Source organism: Corapipo altera, unplaced genomic scaffold, assembly GCF_003945725.1.
Source record: "Corapipo altera isolate COAL_440 unplaced genomic scaffold, ASM394572v1 61411, whole genome shotgun sequence".
Classification (NCBI taxonomy): domain Eukaryota; kingdom Metazoa; phylum Chordata; class Aves; order Passeriformes; family Pipridae; genus Corapipo; species Corapipo altera.
This window is the reverse complement of record NW_020884875.1, coordinates 16,966,492-16,984,356: the sequence shown is the minus strand read 5'-3', so window position 1 is coordinate 16,984,356 and position 17,865 is coordinate 16,966,492. Positions and strand designations below refer to the sequence as shown.

The following is a 17,865-nucleotide window of genomic DNA, read 5'->3' as shown; positions in this document are numbered from 1 at the left end:
TTGCTCTTGGCTAATGCTGAAACTTACCTTCTAATTTTTTATCTTTCCTGGATTCTCATAGTCTGGGTGAAAAAAATTATATATACTTCTTGCTTGCATTTGAACTTGATTTAAGAAGAAGGCACTTAATCCATTATTCTTTTTTAGGGTTGGTTCCCAATTTAAATAAACACAATTATATAAATTATAATTTGATTAGTTTCTAGACATAAACATAGAGTATGCAAACATGCTTGCAAAATTTAATGCTTCACTGCATTTAATCCTCATTGACTATGCATGTTTCACTCTTCCAAGATCCCTGATGCTTCTACTTTAAAAAGACGGAACAAATCCCATATCCCATAAAAACCTGAGTGACTGAAGAGCAGTAGAGAATCAGAGGCGTGTCTATAAATGTAATACATATTGCACTGTTCTGGCTGTTTGCTTAACCCTTTGGAAAAGTGATTTTTGTTCTTTGTATGTAGGATAACAGCTAGATACCGTTTTGCTGCTTTGTATGTGCCAGATTGTATGGACATCCATTCACTGAGTGGTACAGCTTGCTGTGGTTGAGCTCTTTTTGTAAGGAAAATTCATATGCAGATTTTTGAAAAAGAATACATTAAATATAGTTAGTACCAAGAGTTTCTTGCTCACTGTCTTTCTATGAGAATACTTCACACAAGTGAAGGAATGATGCATTAATACCAAGTGATTGTAGGTCCTTCTGTTCTCTTTGAGTTTGCATTTGATTTCTTTTTTTTCTGAAACGGGGCTATTCAAATACAACAATAAAGCACATACAAAGTCTGACTGTCTAGTCTAACTTTTAAAGTTTGAAGTCAGATGTATTAGAATGACTGAGATTATATCCATAGGAGATATGAAAAGAGAATAGATGTCTAAACATTTACTGGAGAAGCTTGTGATCTGTATGCTATTCAGATAATAAGTAACTATTTAGCCGTGTCCAGTTAGTGATAGAAAAGCTTAATTTACGTTTTTAGACAGGAAAAATTCACCAAATATAAGTAAGCCTACAGTACAGTAACTCAGTTATTAGTAAAGTCACTGAATGCTGTTACTATTTTCGCTTCAAAGTGTGTATTTTTTCTTATATTCAATTTCCTTTTCTTGTTATTAAAATCAGATGGAAGAAAAAATGTTACTGAACATTTCTAAATCAAAGTACTTGAAAAGTTTAAATTACTTGCGGCAAAAGTTAAAAAATATGTGATTAATAAGACCTTGATAAAAATGAAGACTTCCTAGGCAGTGATATCATACAATTTTTATGAAGTTTTTAATCAGACCTTTGATTTCTGAGTCACAGTAGTTGAAGAATCTAAGTACAATAGTTTGTCCATTATTTGGCATTTGCTCTTATGCTGTACAGCAGTCTTGAAATCCAGATTTCAACTAAAAGGAGAAAGTTTATGTTGAGGCAGTGGTGTACTTTACAGCGGCTAACAGAAACAAATTACTTCAGGTAATTTGGCAAAGGCAGCTTGTATGAGCTGCTGCTAGCAATGGCATGCCATTGGAACGGTAATGTCTGTGGCAAAGGGGTATGTGTGGGATGTCTTGCTGTGTAGTATTGGAAGAGGATTTCACTAGGTCAGAGAATTATTTTTTTTATGGACAATCTCTCTTCTTTTAGGCTCATGGAAAATTTAGGCTATTATCTAAAGTTTCTAGATAGATCTGTTTCATTACACAAACATATATAGGACTGCACAGAATCCTGCTGTTCATCCTAAAAGGCTGTAATATTCACAAGTGATCATACTAAAAGTAAATGTCAACTGAAAGCTGTCTGGAAATAAAAAGAAATTTATCCACTTTGCAACATCAGATAGGATCTATGGTAAAAAAAAAAAGTGACTATTATTATTTACCATCTTAGTCATGTGGTATTTTATTGGATAAGTAAGCTTTATTAGTTCCTCATTCTGATCAAGAGCAAGTACTAATTTCTTTATTTCTCTGTCGTTACCACAAATGTTAAAAAGCAGTTCTAATTATGACACCTGCCACAAGAAAAAAAGGCAATTTATCACAAAAATAATTTAGTAATACCTTCAAACAGTCTCTCTTCTAGAAGGCTGAAGGAGTTTTTATTCTTTTTGTGTGAACTCTTCTATTCTTTCCTGTGCTACATTAGTGTCAGTAATAGTTATAATGCAGTGAAATATATGGCCTGCAAAAGACCTTCACACCCTTTTATTTGTTTCATAATGGCTTGTAATTATCAATGAGGAAACTTCAGAACTAATCAGATAGATATTCTTTACACACCAGAAAGTGTGAGAAAAAATTCATAAGATTCCTGGGAATAATGCTGCCAAATGAACTAGAGGTTATTTGGAAAATTTATATAAAACCTATCTATAATTCTTATGAAATTAGAAGCAATGTCATGATTTATGACAGATGTAATGAGAAAGGAGCTTACTAAATGCAGAATTTTCTTCAAGGCATGCCATTCTTCCAGCCGTATTCCTGATTCGTTATGGAGTGGTAGTCAGAACTTCTGACAATAACAATCTGATTTGCTGGGTGCCTAAGACCTGAAGATGAGTAATAAAATCTATTGAAGTGTTTAAATACAGGAACCAGAGCTACCAGTGCAGCAGTTACATTCATGTGGGAAGGCTTCAGATGCAGATGAAGCTAATTAGTCTTCATTGAAGACTTATGTTATCAGTGTCCTACCACTCCCAAAGTTATTCTAGTCTCTTGACCTGTCAGGCATTGGTACACAATGAGTACCAAATTTCTTAATAGTTATGGGTGTGTTTCAAACAAGTCATTGTAATAGAAGCAGACTATGTTGAAATAAAAATATTAATGAAAATATAAATGAATTGTATATAAATGGATATGAATAAATTAAAATTAATTACTCAATTAAATAGGAACAGTAAATGAGAGCAATTGATGTTGAGACTCCAAAAATGTACACTGTATAAACTGTGTAGTGGGATTTCTGTCTCTATTAGGACTAAGTCAATCCTCTAGACTGAATGTCCTTGCCACACTTGCAGTCTGAACTTCTCTGAAAGACAAATCAGCAGTTTGGACCAGTGGGTCCCAATTAAGAATGTGAGTGTATTTGGTGTGCAGGTTAAGAAGAGCTACCAGTTTATTCTTCTTCAGAAGAAATCCAGTGCATGTGCACCAAGACCATACTGGAAAATAAATCATACATGATAAGCCAGGACAATCAAAAAATTAAATGTCAAACTGTGCTACCTCTTCAAGCTGAAACAGCCTATGCTGCAGGTGATTTTTGTATGGAAAGTAGGGTTCTATCATATGTAGTAATGATTCTTGAGAAGAAGGTTGTTCTGACTTCTCTTCTACCACATTTTAACTATCAATATTAAAAATTATGTTAGATATGTATTAAAAATTATGTTAGCTATATCTAGAAACCTGTAATTTCTTCATTATTATTATTACTACTATTATTATAATTATTTATTTCCCTATTTATAGGAAATGCCTTGGATTAAATTAATGAAAACTTATGACAAGGGGCTTTTTTCAAGAAAGGATTTGTAACTGAGACAGAATCACTCATAAGAAGTCTGCTTGAAGTTTTACTTCTTGATTTGTGTTCCTAGATCCTGTGTCTCTGAATGTTCACTGTATTTAGAAATAATGGTAAGGGAAGAAGACAAAAAATCAGTAGACGTCTCCACTGTTGCAGTTCATTATACTATATGACTTAATAGTGTGGGAGGCAGACATGCTTTCTTCCATAAAACAGTGGAGCTAAGAGTGAGGAAAGAGAAAATGTATCCCTATTCCTGCTAAAACTAGCCTCAAGAATTGTACATGAAATTTTGTTTCTATTTCTCATCTTTAAATAACATTGTGCTACAGTTCCAGGCAAACCTCGGCTTGTGATTAGCCACACACAGATGAACACGGCTCTAATTCAGTGGCATCCTCCTGTGGAAACTTTTGGCCCGCTGCAGGGTTATCGCCTGAAGTTTGGTCGCAAAGACGTGGATACATATACAACCATGGAGTTCTCGGAGAAGGAAGATCACTTCACAGCCACAGACATTCACAAAGGAGCTTCTTATGTCTTCAGGCTGTCAGCTAGAAATAAAGTGGGCTTTGGGGAGGAGATGGTTAAAGAGATTTCTGTTCCTGAAGAGGTACCCAGTGGATTTCCCCAAAATCTCCACTCGGAAAGCTCTACTTCTACATCAGTTCAATTAACTTGGCAGATGCCGCTCTTGGCAGAGAGAAATGGCATTATCACCAAATATACCATCTTGTACAGAGATATCAATGTTGCTTACCAGCCAGTTGAACTCCCTGTTGTTCCTGCTGATACCACTATGACACTTTCTGGCTTAAAACCAGATACCACATATGATGTAAAAGTACGTGCCCACACAAGCAAAGGGCCTGGTCCATATAGTCCAAGTGTCCAGTTCAGGACACTACCCGTGGATCAAGGTAGGATTTGTCTGCTTATGGCGTTGACCTTTAAAGGAGTATCAGTCTTTGGATATCAATGGTTTTGAAGGTATAAATAAAACTGACCAGCCCATTCATAAAAATAGGTTCATCAAACACAAAAGGTAAAGTATGTAAATCTTAATATGTTTTGGATGCCTTAGAATTCAATTGTCCCTTACCAAGAAAGTTCTGGCTAACATCTCCACAATTTTTTCAGGTAAGGAAAATGTGCGTATTGGGTTGTCACTAAATAAGAGTGAGAGTGAGTTTAAATATGATCTTTAAATATGAACAGACAGGTAGGAGAATTGAATCCTTGTTTGTTTTTGACCTAAGTGGAAAGCTAATAGTCCCAAGTAACAGTGGAAATACGGCAAGATCTAAGCACCAAGATGTTGTTTATATACATTGTTTCTTTTTTCCAGCAGTGTTTGCAAAAAATTTTCATGTTAAAGCAGTAATGAAGACTTCTGTTTTGCTGTCCTGGGAAATTCCAGAAAACTACAATTCAGCTTTGCCTTTCAAAGTAAGTTACTTTCCATTTGTACAAGAGAAAATAACAGAAACTAGAGGATGTCTTTCACCTGATTAAGTAGCTTACTGAACATGGAGATTTTTCTTGGTGTCAGTTTGGCTCTATTTAAGATTGCATACTAATCAGCAACGCTACTGTTAAATTTAGTCATACGGCAACATGACTTTTCCACTACTGTGGCACTGTTTCCAAGTCAGGCTCATACTGGTTAATATGCATGATGAGAACACCTTGCTAATTTGTAGTTCATTGCTAAAATATTTTAAAGAAAACAGTGAAAGAAAATAATAATTTTCTTCCTTTTTTTTTAATCTATATTGACTGCAATTGAATACCATTTTGGTTTTTCCCTCCTCACATTTACAACAACATATTTTGGCTTTACAGCTCTTTTATTCCACTAACTATAGCATTAGCCAGATACAGGGTCTTAGTGTAACATGCAGTCTGCCTGGAATTTGATCTGTATCATTCTTAATGTCTGTGTCATCTCAGGCATTGGCAAGTGCAGAACAGTATTTTATGAACTAAATTGCAAAAGCCTTTCTAAATAAGGACTGTGAATGAGAAAGTCAGGGTATCTTTAACAAGAATGCCTTGCTATAAATTCTGGGTTCAAGCAGAGCTACTTATTTTGAAAAAGTGAAGTTGGATTTTAGGAGTGCTTTACATTGATCTAGATTAATGTAGTTCTTTTTTTTTTCCCCAAAAAGTGAGAAGTTTAATTGCCGTAGTGAATTCACTACTATTTTAGAACCTAAAATGCCCTTTTTTAACTTTCATTTTAAATTTATAGCTAGGTCCATTCCTGAATTCAGTGTGACAGCATCATTTGCCTTGTCTTAGTAATGAAAACCACCTTCAATTTAATGTGTATTAACTTAGATCCTTTATGATGATGGGAAAATGGAGGTTGATGGACGTGCTACTCAAAAGCTGATCACTAACTTGAAGCCAGAGACATCATACTCATTTGTGCTGACAAACAGAGGAAATAGTGCTGGGGGTCTTCAGCACAGAGTGACAGCAAAAACTGCACCAGATGTGCTTCGCACCAAGCCAGTCTTCATCGGAAAGACCAACTTAGATGGCATGATAACTGTGGAACTTCCAGAAGTACCCTCAAATGAGAATATAAAGTGAGTGAATGAATTAAGTACCATTGTTTTTATTTCCAGAAAAATGATTATTCTGACTCTTCATGGTAGACCAAGGCTTTATTCTTCATAATGCTACAGAGAGTACAGTACTCTGCAGAAGTATATGAACTAATGCTGGGATAATATTTGATGATAGTAAACTTGGAGGTGCTATTGACTCTGTCTCAAGGGACAAGAGGCCTTCCTGAGGGATATAGGTAGATTGAGCACTGGGCAATCAGCAATGGCATGAAATTTAGCAAGAGCAAATCCCACATTCTGTTGTAAAGGTTCTTGAGTGTATCCAGCAGAGGGAAACAAAGGTGGAAGGACTGGATACCATGTCATGTGAGGAGCTGCTAAGGACTGACTTAAGGCTTGTCTAGTTTGTAGAAAAGAAGACTGAGGGCTCACCTCCTTGCTTCCTGAGGAGGAAAAGTGGAGAGAGAGCTGCTAATCAATTATGGGATCCATTTATAGGACATGAGCCTCAGAGTTGCATATCAGGGGAGGTTCAGATGGCATTAGGAAGCAATTCTTTCCTTGAGAGGGTTTTCAAACACTAGAAGAGGCTTCCTACTGAGGTGATTAATGTTTCAGGCATGTCAGTATTTAAGAGGCATTTAGGCAATGCCCTTAATAATTTTTTTTAACTTTTGGTCAGCCCTGAAGTGGTCAGGTGGTAGGACTACGCAATCATTGTAGGTCACTTCCAACTAGAAGTATTCTCTATGTTTGTCACATAGCCAGGTATGTAAGACCTGTATGGAGAATGTAGATTTTTTTCAGAGTACTTTTGTGTTTCATCACTGACTGCAAAATGAGGTATGCAGAAAACAACCTATATTGAGCAATATATCCTTTCAGAAAGAATGAATAACCCATGAATGAGTACCCTGTTGTAGATACTTGTACTCAGACTCAATCATTCCAGAATGACTCCATTATGTGAAGTTTTAAAGACTTGTTGGTGCACTTATATTAATTCAGATTCATTAATTCTGAAGTTTTTTATCAAGAGAAAAATGCCAGGTCCTCTCCAATGGTCTCAGAAAGAAAACCAGAGATTTAAAAATGGGCAATTTCCTAGAGGTTGCTTAGATTTTTGGGGAGGACAGGTGCTGTGGAAATGTAAACAGCAGAAATAGGACTAAAGACCTGACAGCACATGGTCAGCAGGGATTAGAAAGGTTAGACATAAAGATTTACCAGGAAAACATGAAGCGTGATGCAATCAATAAGTGTTATTGCTCTGCTTACAGTCATTCTTGTTGGTCTGTAAGGTTCCCATGTGTAATGTAAAGGAAATGGGGAGGAAAATGAGCTAGTCATTAAATATTGTTGGGGATTCAACTTGTCCTTTCCCTCGTGGATTTTTACTGACGGCTTTGTAGAAAGCTGCCCTCCTTTTTCATTACTGAGTGAGGGTTTTGAGGCAGGTAAGGTCAAGAAATAAATGACTTTGAGCCATTAAAAGGATGAAAAACTGAAAAATGTAGTCATTATCATTAGATTGAGTAAGATGCGGTCAGTAACAAATGCAGCTAAGGAAGACTGAAGATGGAATGAGTCAAAAAAGATTTATGAGGCAAAACATTCACAGAGAGAAAAAAGTGCAGGATAGCTAGTCAAACAGTAACTGAAGATAGCAGTGAAAAAAACCCAATGCCTTTCTTTTTATGTACTGTAAAAAAATTAAAGAGGCAAAGTGAAATCAACGAAGGTCCATTATGGGGTTCAACTGTCGATTTTGCAAATAATGTATCTCCTCCTTCTATATGTATTTCCTAAGAAGATTTGATCAGGCTTGAAGTAATAAAACAAAACAAAAAAAGATTCATTTGACCCTTGAATCAGGCATTACAAAGCAGCTACATACTGAACAGAAAAACCTGACATGATGCTTGCTAGAATAAGTAAGATTATTCTGCTATAATCTTTGTATGGGAAGAACAGTTTTCCGTAGTAGTTAGGTTGACATTTTTAGACTTACTGTTCCTCTATTGGTACATTATATGCTCAGGATTGTCTCTAGCTTAAGATGAAGTACTGATAATACTAATTACACAGAAGGTGAAAAAGGTAATGGTTTACTCTAATGAACTACAGGTAAATACTAATGGGATTGAGGGTAATGTTATAAAAGGCTTTGTAATTAAAAAATGGTAGTAGTTGTCAGTGTTTGATGGTGATAGATCATAGAAATTGGTGCAGAGCTCACCTTGTGATTAGTAAAATATCTCTTTTGCTGGCATCATCTCAAGTGAGAAATTTCTTAATATTTTTCTTTTAGTATTTTGAGCTAATCCAAAGCAATTTTTTTGTATAAAGAACAGTTCATGTTTCTCTGAATCTCTTCCATCTTTCCAGACTCTTAGGTAAAAAAAGAGTTTTGTGGAAGACTTTGGCCTTCAAAATACTCAGTAGATCAGACAATATCCAAACCAACCCTTCATTTCTCACCTTCCTCTCTTCCCCTCTACCCCAAAAAGAACCTAAAACCAAAGAAGCAAATAATGAAGGAAACCATAAAACATGTTTTTCAGGAGATGCTACATCTTCTGGAGTTAGCTAGAAATCAAAGAACTTTGTTGTCCTTCACAATTTGCAGCACTGTATATTGGTGAAAACATTTTCATTTTTCTGCTTACTATTGATCTACTTGTTCCTTCAGCATAAAATACTCTATGTGTGCTGAAAGTCTTAGTAGATGTTCAAAGTTATGAGTGGGAGACTTGGATGAAGGAATTGAGAAAGAGTGTGAAAGTAACATTTACATACTGATTGAAAAAAATAAAAAGATGAAGAAGATGAAAAAAACCAAGGATATGTGAAAGACTGTTATGCAGTTCATCCAGCAGATTTATCTTTGATGTTTGAAAGACACAAAGGGGCCAGTTCTCAATTGTTTTTTGTCTTGATTCTTAGGCATCTGTTAAAGAAAAGGTATGTAGGTTGTGCTTACTGTATATATGGATAAATCAGTGTTCACTAGGATTTGTTATTCATGTAACCAAAGAGTTTTTAATATATTTACACAGAAAACTTTCTCAAATTACTTAACACAAGAATTAATGAATATGCACACTTACTATAGTAGCTGAAAATCCAAAGTTTTGTTACGTTTCTTTTATGGGAAGGAGCTTTACGTAAGAATAGCTGATTAAAATGGATCAATGGCTTGCACTGCTATGGGAAAAAGATAGTTTATATAGTTGATTTAGACTGAGTCTTCAATCAGTTGTAAGGCAGGTCATTTTCTGTAGACTCTATTTTGTTAATTACCTAGGATTTGCAAGTACATTGCATGAGTAAAATAGTCAGTGCTGCAGAAAGTTGAATGGGCTGTAAAAAAGAGGCAGATTGAGAGGAGATGGTCCATGAGACACTAAAGTTGTCTTCCATAATGGAGGACCAGAAACACCTTAATAAGCTGTTGTTACTAGAAACAAAGAAAAATAGCTTCTTTCCCTCTTCTCTGGGATGGAGAGTGCTTGACTTTTTGACAAGTGTGTTTATCAAGAAGATGTACATTATACTATCCTGGATGTCCTGATGTTGTGATTCTACTGCTTCTTCCCTCACACTAATGTGAAATTATGTATCTGCTTGACATATATCCAGGCTTTTTGAAGCAAACAAGGAAAATACCAGATCGCTATTATACTAGAAAGTATAATTTACTAGTCTCCATGGGTGGGAAGGAGGAAGACGTTTTCAGGAAAATGTTTCTGTGGAAAACCAATATATGTAATTTGCAAATCCTAGCTATAAAGAGAGCATAAATCAAGCTCTCTTGCCTATGCCTGTGAACAGAATACTTAAGTAGGTAAAGCTGATGGTGACTGCTACGCAAAAGTAAAGAAAGTATGGGTGAAGGATATGTCATGTTTTCTTTCTTTTCTCTTCACTGTAATATTGACGTCAACAAACATATTTTGTTAAGCTACCATGCTGATTATACATTAAAATTTGGGGAAGATGGGGTGGTAATTGAGATGTAAATATATGGTAATAGGTTTCAATTTAAGGGCTTGGGGTTTTTTTTTCCAGTGTGATGGTGGCAGGGCACAAATATCCCATGGCTCTTGTATCTCAGGAAGGCATTTTCGAACATTGTAATTAAAGTTTATTATAAATATTTATATATTTGCAGAAAAAGTCAGGTAAATGATGCCATTTGTTTGTCAAATGTTTTACAATTGATGTGTTTTCAAGAATGTGAATGTTTACAGCTGTTTGGAAGGCTGCAGTGACATATTAATGTGCAAAAGTTTATTCTCAACATACCACTCCTAAGTAACGCTGAACAGACACTTATTACATCAATTTATTTATTCCTTTTCTTTCAAATTTACTTTTGTCCAACTGTTTTATTTACAGAGGCTATTACATAGTTATTGTGCCTTTGAAGAGGTCTCGTGGAAAGTTTATTAAACCATGGGAGAGTCCAGATGAAATGGAACTAGATGAGGTACTGTATATGGGGGATTTTTTTTCTTTTTTCTTTTTTTTGTTAAAAAAGCAATATCAGTTGTATGTGATTAACTCATCAGTTTTAAAAGTTTTGGTTGTCGTGATAGTTTATATTTGAATTAGCCTGCAGGGACAGAAACAAAAGTTTGAATTACAAATATGAGAAGACAGTAAAGACATTAAGTTGCAGTAAAGCACACAAAGTATCTAATATTTGTTGACATTAATATTTTACTCTTTTCCTATTGTAAAGAGTGATGCAAAAGAGCAAGAGGTGAAATGAGTTGTCAGCAAAAGCTTAATCACCAGTGATACAAACCCTAATAAAGGTCTGGTTCATTAGTGGGATGTTTACTAAGCCTGTAACAAATGCTAAATTGCAATTTGTGCTGCAATTTAACATTTGACCTTCTGGTGGTATTTTTACCTGATTCTCGCATACCATAATACTTCTGGTTGGAAGCAGCCTCCATTCTACGAACAGTCTCATGCTCAGAAATAAATAGATGAATGAAGTAGGAAAGAGCAATGTTGTGTTATCATTTGGCACTATAGATGACGCTAACCCAAAGGACACAAGTACTTTCATTTTAGATATGAACCTAGTAATACTGGATATCAATTCAATATGTTATTGATATAATACTAATTCCAGGAAGTATTGTGTCAGCAGCCAGCCCTGTCTTCTGTTTTACTCAAGGACAGTATAGGTCATGTGAACTTGTCTTTCTTCTTTCAATGTGTAAATTTGGAATAATAGTAATATTTATGGTTGTAAAACTCTTTTGAGGGCCCCATAAAAAATCCTTGTGTAAAAGACAGACAGTGGTGTTATTATTGCTATAGTTGTATCTGGCCAGGATTTTCAAATACTATGGCAATTTGTACATGTAATATCTCTGCAATTCTAGCTATCTTTTGACTGGATCCCATCCGTTTTTCCATTTTCTTTTGGTAGATTCCAGATTTTTATGTAACAGAGATACTTCACCATATGCTTCCCTGTAACACAATTACTGGGAAGTAGTAATCACCTGTGAGCAATCACAAAGGTTTTTTTTTCTCTCTTGACATTGATAAAATGTATATAAATTTCAAAGTTTGCACCAACCTGTAGGGAAAATAAAGATTTTCACCAAACTAGCATTGCTGCAGAAAGCTTTCAAAATATAAACCAAGTTCTTTCAGTCTTTATCATAGCAACAGGCAAATTCTTAATCAGAAGATTAAAAATGACTGTTCAGAGGAAAACATGATGACTAACTGATCAAACCGTGTGGTTTTATTTGACCAGGATCATTTATGTCATCATCTCACTTCATTCAATTGCAGCAATGGCTTGCTTTGATCTATTAACTTCTTCCCTTCAAAAGAACTTGGGTAGTAAATGTCATCAGCTCATGATGATGGTCATAGGTGACATCAAATACAGTTAAACAGTAAAATTCTGACAGCAAGATCATACAGTAATGGAAACTGATTTAATACTACCACCCACTTTTAACATCCAAAGACCGTAGTCACATCCAGCAGCATTAACAGATTAAAGGATAAGTGCCAGATGACATTGAACTTTTTGGCAATTAAATTCTACAGTTCCTGCTGATTCCCATAACAAAGGGTCATTTTAATCATCCTGCAAGTTGTGGTGCATTAGTCTGTATAACAGATTGATAAAGAGCATTTATTAATTCAGAAATATTTGGGTCAGGATGGGTTGTTTCCCACTTCTGCTGATGTAATTGAGACCACGTCATAGAATTAATGGTGAAAGAAATAGGATATGCATTGACTGGAAAATGAAAATTTTTTCTGATAAAGAACTAAACCCCTTGATATATCTTTTACAATTGCCACCAATATATATAGCAAGAACTGAGTAGGGAAAAATATTAAAAGCAGGCAGCAACTGTATATCATGCTAACTCATCCAGTTTCTATTATTTAAAAGACTGTTTTTCTTCCAGCTTTAGAAAATACATACACAATTTTATTAATCATACTGTTACTGACAAGCATATGATCACAGTGCCACAATAAATACCTTTGGGGAAAAAAAAAACAAAAACAAAAAAGCAAAAGAGAAACCAAACCGAACCAAACCAAAAACCAACCAAACTAAAAACCCCCCAAAAACCCACAAACCTCCTGCCCCCCAGAACCCCACAAACAAACAAACAAAAACCACAAAAAAACCCCACACTACTCTCTGAGCAAATGGTTCTTGATGGTCAAATGAAGATACTTGTTCATATTTATATTTTTAATACAATCTCAGGTATATGGCTGTGTATCAGAAATGGTTGGGCAATAGATTTTCCAAAGGTCTGTGTTCCAAATGCTTTGCTTAGATTGTCAGAAGAAAAGTATTTGCTAGGAACACAACACTGGAATGTTACCTCCAGTACAGAACTGGCCAGCCCAAAAGATTCTCCAGCCTTATTTTAGTTACCTAATCTCCTTGGTTCCTTGAACTTCAGTTCTGAAAGACACTAAGAAAGATGCATAATTTTAGAGCAAATAATGGGCAAGATGTTATGTATCTGAAAATAATAGTTATTAAAAATACTGTCCTTTTTTACTCAAAATTTCATTTTCTTCTAAATATCATGAGATCTAGTGACTTTAAATAGACCTATCATACAAAGAAATGAGGTAGAAAAAATATGATTTTCAGTAAGTATTACCAGGGAGGATTACTTCAGATTTGTAAGCAGTGAAACCTAAAAAAAAGTATGCATGTTAAATTTTAAATTAATTCAGTAATTTTATTGAAATCTCTGTGTGAAGTAAAACAAGAGATATATGAGCAAGTAATGATATTTGGCAACAACCCCATTTATATATGAAACATGAATGAGGCCAGAGGTTCACCTGAGGTCTATTCAGTCATGTGTAGTTAATGTTACTGACAAGATTTTTATCTACAGATAAACACACCTAAGTTTGACTGGCCTTTGGTGATGAATAACCAGCTTTGAGAAAGTTTAACAAATTTTGTTTGACTCAGGCTAATTAACTTTTAGCATTCATAGCCAAAACTCATTTTCTGATCACTGTAATACAGTACTTCAGCAATGATTTTTCTTCAAATTATGTGCATTTTATGTTACTATTTCAAAGAGAAATAATCAAGATCAAACATTTTTCTTCCCCTCTCAATCTCAATCTAATTTTGATTGCAGTACTACTGCAGTATATTGACATTTTATTATGAGTTGCTTAAAATCTGAATTGTAAATATAGTGTAATCTGGAAACATATGATAAAGAATTTATTTGAGTTAGCCACACAAGTAAGTTTAAATTCCAGTGGAAACGTAACCACAAATGAAAATATCAGTCATCTTTGGGGGTGGCACAAGCCATGTACTAGTATTGCCATATTTGTGGCTCCTGATTTCCAGATAGCATACGCTGTTATTACTTGAATATTAACTTAATGTTTCAGTGGACTTCAGGATATCCAGTGCTCAGCCCTCTGCGTAGCTGTTATTACCCTTATAAAACATGGCTTCCTATAGAGACAAACTTTTCAGAGTACTTCCCTCAGCAGTTCTTGCAAGGGCTGATCTAACCTGAAACAAACTTTGATTAGTCTCTGCCTCATGTTCTGCATTTAGCAACTCTACCTGGGGCATAGGAAGCTACCAACAGATGTGAGAGTCACCTTCAATAAAGTAACTAAATAGAAATCTTTTCAATATTACAGTTCTCTACTGCCCTCATTTTTATATGACACAAATTGACTCTAACTGCTCATTAAACTGTTTAGGAAGAATGAAAGAGAAATATGGACTACTGATTGTGATAGTGTCCTTGAGTGGTGAATAATGACTTCTATTCTCAAATTATGGCCAGTTCTTTTTTTGCTCAGGGGATCCATTGCAGTGTACCAGCTTTTGTGTCATAGGATTGAAAATTGGTAGAGTTAAATGAATGTAAAATCTCTACAACAGGGAACGGACTCAGCCTTAGAGCTGGAAAGCAGTTAACTCTATACTAGTATACAGTATACCGTCTTTGAAGGTGTAACTTCCAAGTGCCCTCCGTGTTAGTTAAGAAAGTTTGGATCCAAGTGGTACAGGTTGCTTCCATGTCTGTAGTCTGTGTTTGAAATATTGAGGTCAGTGAGAAGGGGCGTTAAAGTAATCAGTATTAAAAGTATCTTTCTCAGTAACAGAGTGAATATTAGGTTGTTTTGCATGCATTGGAATTGTTAATTGTGTAATTGCAAAGTACAAGATCCCATGTGGAGAAGTCAGAAAGACGTGCTAGTTAAGCTGTGGCCTAACACTGAAGGAGAGGCTGCATCAAGACAGAGCTTCCCTAATTAAACATGTTCTTTAAAATGAATATATATAGTTAAGATTAGATTTTCATATCTTTTTTTATTTATCTCTTTCTCACTCTGGAGATTTGTCTCCGTCTCCTAACAAAGAATTTTGTACTAATCTATTATATTAGAACTATTTGTGTGCTAAAAAGGGTAAAACAATGAGGTGACCTTAGAATAATTTGTGATTGAAGTCTGAGACTACAGGACATTGAATAAGTTTCTTAAGTGAAAAGTGAGGGAAACTGTAAAGAGGCCTTAGACGTCATCACTTATCACACAGGAAAAGTTCAGACTCCTTTTAATCAAATCAGATTCATTTTTGTGAACTGCCAGTATATCTAAAGTGATAAAAGGTGTTGAAAAAGGATTTGTCTGATTTAGTAAGTAATTCATTAATAGGTTATACCAGCAGAGCTTAAGTTCCTTCATTAGTTTTCCAAGTTTGACCCTAGCATCTAATCTTGTCACAAATGTACCGATGTAAATTTTACCTTTGTTTATCAGAAGAAGTGACTGAGTCACCATTCCTTGAGGTATTTAAAAAGATGTGTAGTTGTGGCAATTAGGGACATGGTTTAATGGTGGACTTGGCAGTGTTAAGTTAATGGCTGGACTCAATCTTAAAGGTCTTTTCCAACATAAATAATTCTACCGTTCTGTTCTATGACTGACTTCATATATGTTTATACATACATATATATATATATTAAATATGTAATGCGATGTGTGTATATATATGTCCTCAGAGAAGGTATATTGCTTTCTTTTCCTTCCTTTCTTTCCTCCCGTGCCCTTGCCCCACCCCAGACACAACAGTATCACTGAAAATTGTTTTGTGTTTGTAGTCTGGGCAGTGCAGTTACCTCATAGTATCTTATCTTAACAAGAATGACAAGAAATTGGAAGATTTTACAAGAACCAATTTAGTGATACTGATACGTCCCATGAAATGTGGTTAAATTTATTTTTGTGGTTCCTGGTCATGCATTAAATTTTGTCATTACATTGTCAATAAGTTACAATAAAATTGTTTACAGTTATCTTTCTGTTCATGCCTCCTCTTTCTCTCTGTCTCTTTCCCTTCCCTTCATTCTAAAGCTGCTTAAGGAGATAGCTAGGAAACGCAGAAGCATTCGTCTTGGGCGGGAAGTTGAATTAAAGCCATATATTGCAGCTCACTTTGAAGTTCTTCCTACGGAATTCACATTGGGGGATAAGAAGCATTATGGTGGATTTGAGAATAAGCAACTGCAGAGTGGTCAAGAATATGTCTTCTTTGTCTTGGCTGTAATGGAACACTCAGAATCTGTAAGTTAGTTAATGTTTTTCAATTTCAAAATTATTTTTCCACAATCATGAAAACATTTTGCAATGCTTATTCAGCTTCCCAAAAGATTTTTTATGGGAGGTTTTTTTGCATTACATGTCAGAACATCTTTAAAGCAATTATTTCCTTTCCTAGTGACAATTAATTCCTTAAATTTTCCTATTCTGGTTGCATCTTTGTGTGTTACTTCTGTATGTAACTGAAACCTAAGGATCACCTTTTATTAGCGATGTTGTGATCCTTTGCAAATTACATGCTCTGCTATTTGTGACCGTGGACATAGGATCTGAGGCATGAACTTCACAGCAGCATCTTTCTCAGTGTATTTAGAGGAGTTTTTCTCTTACCTTAATGCTATCATTGAAGGACACACAGGATTCTTGGAAATTCACTGAACCAGAGACATGCACAGCTACTCTTTTTAGTTACAGTCATTCCATAACAACTTTATCAGTAAATTATTAGAAAGTTAGAAAATAATTCAATAATAAGGAAAATTCTTGAGGTGATTTAAATAATGAGCTGTCATTCCTCTTTACTTAATTCATTTGGTAGTTATGTCCCTTTATGCATGAGTTAACCTACTGCATGTAATATATTAAAAGAATATACATAAATAGGACTGTTGAAAGAAGATGCAATCCACATTAACATTTTAACATACAATGTATAATACGTTAAATTTCTAAAGGGTAACTAAACCTGACAGGTACATTTGCAGGTTCAGCCACTTGAAACTACAACACCAATATTCTGAATTCTAGTCAAAGCTTCTAGTGTGTAACATCATAATTGCTTTCTTGCTATCAATGGAATTTGCCTCCTTAACCACAATGAGGAAGTTGTTCCACTTTGAATACTTTTGGATAAATAACTTCATTTGAAAATAAAGTAGATACCTCCTGGAAGCTCTAACATAAATCAAAAGTTCCACTTTCGCTTTTTGACAGGGGCTGCATAGACAGATAATTCTGAAGGTGTTGCATCCAAAAGGTTCAAACTGGAGAAGATAGACAGCTTTTGACCATAAAGTTAGGTAGCCAGAATAAGGTAATCAGAAATTACCTATAGTAAAATTGATCTTTTCAGCACAAAGTATGGTTTCTCAGGTTTTTTATATTAATTAAGGCATTAGTAATTTCATATAAATTACCTAAATTTATTATTTTGTTAGCAAGAAATGAGGATAAAAAATCAGGAAAAACTGGATTTTACAGGTGAAAAGGCTCATATGGCAAAATCTATCTAAGGTCCTACTCTTGAAGATTTCAGAAGGCATTACTAAACTTACAGTATGGTGAATAACTGGTTTAACATGCCATCTGAAATGTTTATGTGATTGACTAGCATAAGGTACCCACAGAGTGTGAATAGTTTTTAATGGTGAGTGAAATTCAACTTTCAATGCTCCAGTTTATCCACTCTCAACATATTTGATTTTCTTCTAGGACTGTAGATCCCACTGGTGTATGAGTTGCAACTTGAAAGGGATTTTCAAATGTTACATCATGCATTGACTTCCCCTTCAGAGAACACAAAATTTCCCTGTTGATTGGTAGAATGGACTATTTGAATTAAAAGAG

General features: G+C 34.9%; 1 protein-coding gene across 50 annotated transcripts in view; it reads left to right on the top strand.

Annotated features, from left to right (window-relative positions):
- PTPRD (protein tyrosine phosphatase, receptor type D) overlaps nt 1-17,865 on the top strand; it is a 1,162,785-nt gene that overhangs the window by 1,051,507 nt on the left and 93,413 nt on the right. For 23 of the 50 annotated variants that reach the window (XM_027635107.1, XM_027635108.1, XM_027635110.1 and 20 more), the window contains 5 exons: nt 3,877-4,464; nt 4,893-4,993; nt 5,888-6,141; nt 10,525-10,615; nt 16,054-16,263. In XM_027635107.1, the coding sequence (XP_027490908.1) occupies nt 3,877-4,464; nt 4,893-4,993; nt 5,888-6,141; nt 10,525-10,615; nt 16,054-16,263 (1,244 nt within the window). The remainder of the gene's footprint in view (nt 1-3,876; nt 4,465-4,892; nt 4,994-5,887; nt 6,142-10,524; nt 10,616-16,053; nt 16,264-17,865) is intronic. The other 27 variants (XM_027635120.1, XM_027635119.1, XM_027635124.1 and 24 more) reach the window with 3 other exon arrangements.